Source organism: Ostrea edulis, chromosome 2, assembly GCF_947568905.1.
Source record: "Ostrea edulis chromosome 2, xbOstEdul1.1, whole genome shotgun sequence".
NCBI classification, from domain to species: Eukaryota; Metazoa; Mollusca; class Bivalvia; order Ostreida; family Ostreidae; genus Ostrea; species Ostrea edulis.
The window spans coordinates 25,544,982-25,545,613 of NC_079165.1; the positions used below are offsets into that span (position 1 = coordinate 25,544,982).

At 36.1% G+C, this 632-nt stretch overlaps 1 protein-coding gene across 2 annotated transcripts in view; it reads right to left on the bottom strand.

Moving 5' to 3' along the window:
• LOC125679049 (uncharacterized) overlaps window positions 1-584 on the bottom strand; it is a 22,269-nt gene extending 21,685 nt beyond the window's left edge. Inside the window, exon 1 of one of the 2 annotated variants that reach the window (XM_048917956.2) lies at window positions 411-584. In XM_048917956.2, the coding sequence (XP_048773913.2) occupies window positions 411-489 (79 nt within the window). In that variant the 5' untranslated portion in view covers window positions 490-584. The remainder of the gene's footprint in view (window positions 1-410) is intronic. The other variant, XM_048917957.2, reaches the window with a different exon arrangement.
• Window positions 585-632: the final 48 nt, after the last annotated feature.

A 632-nucleotide genomic window follows, 5' to 3' on the forward strand; every position in this document is an offset into this window, starting at 1 on the left:
AAACATCGACTTGCAATTCAGTTAAACACGCTTTCAAATATTCTATATATATGTACATGTACATCATATCACTAAATTTTGAATATAGATAATTTCTCTTCTACATCACACGACATCCGGGTACACCTTCGAAATGAATTCGCATAATTTACCATAGTGAAAAGGTGAATATGATGAACAGTAAGCAATTTCATAACTCCTATGAGGATTACATAATTATGATTTGGTCAAAAACGGACCCCTATCAAGAGGTGGGATCGGGTGCCTAGGAGGAGTAAACATCCCCTGTCGACCGGTCACACCCACCATGAGCCCTATATTTTGTTAGTTTGAATAAAAATTCTGATCTATAAAGATAATTGCATTCTGGAACGTTTTTCTCATCACTAAAGAAGACAATTGTAAATTACCTGTCACAAACAGGGTCACAATGAATAATACAGAATGAAAGAGGAGACACCGTTTCATCTCCCCCGCTGTATGAAGCATGTCTGGAGATGAAGTACAGTATTTCAATATTATTTCTCTCTCTTGATTTTCAAAAAATAATTACGTTTGTTTATTTCCCTTACAATTATCAGTACGATGTGTCCGGGTCATGTGATCAAATATCATGTTTTTCCGGCGAAGGG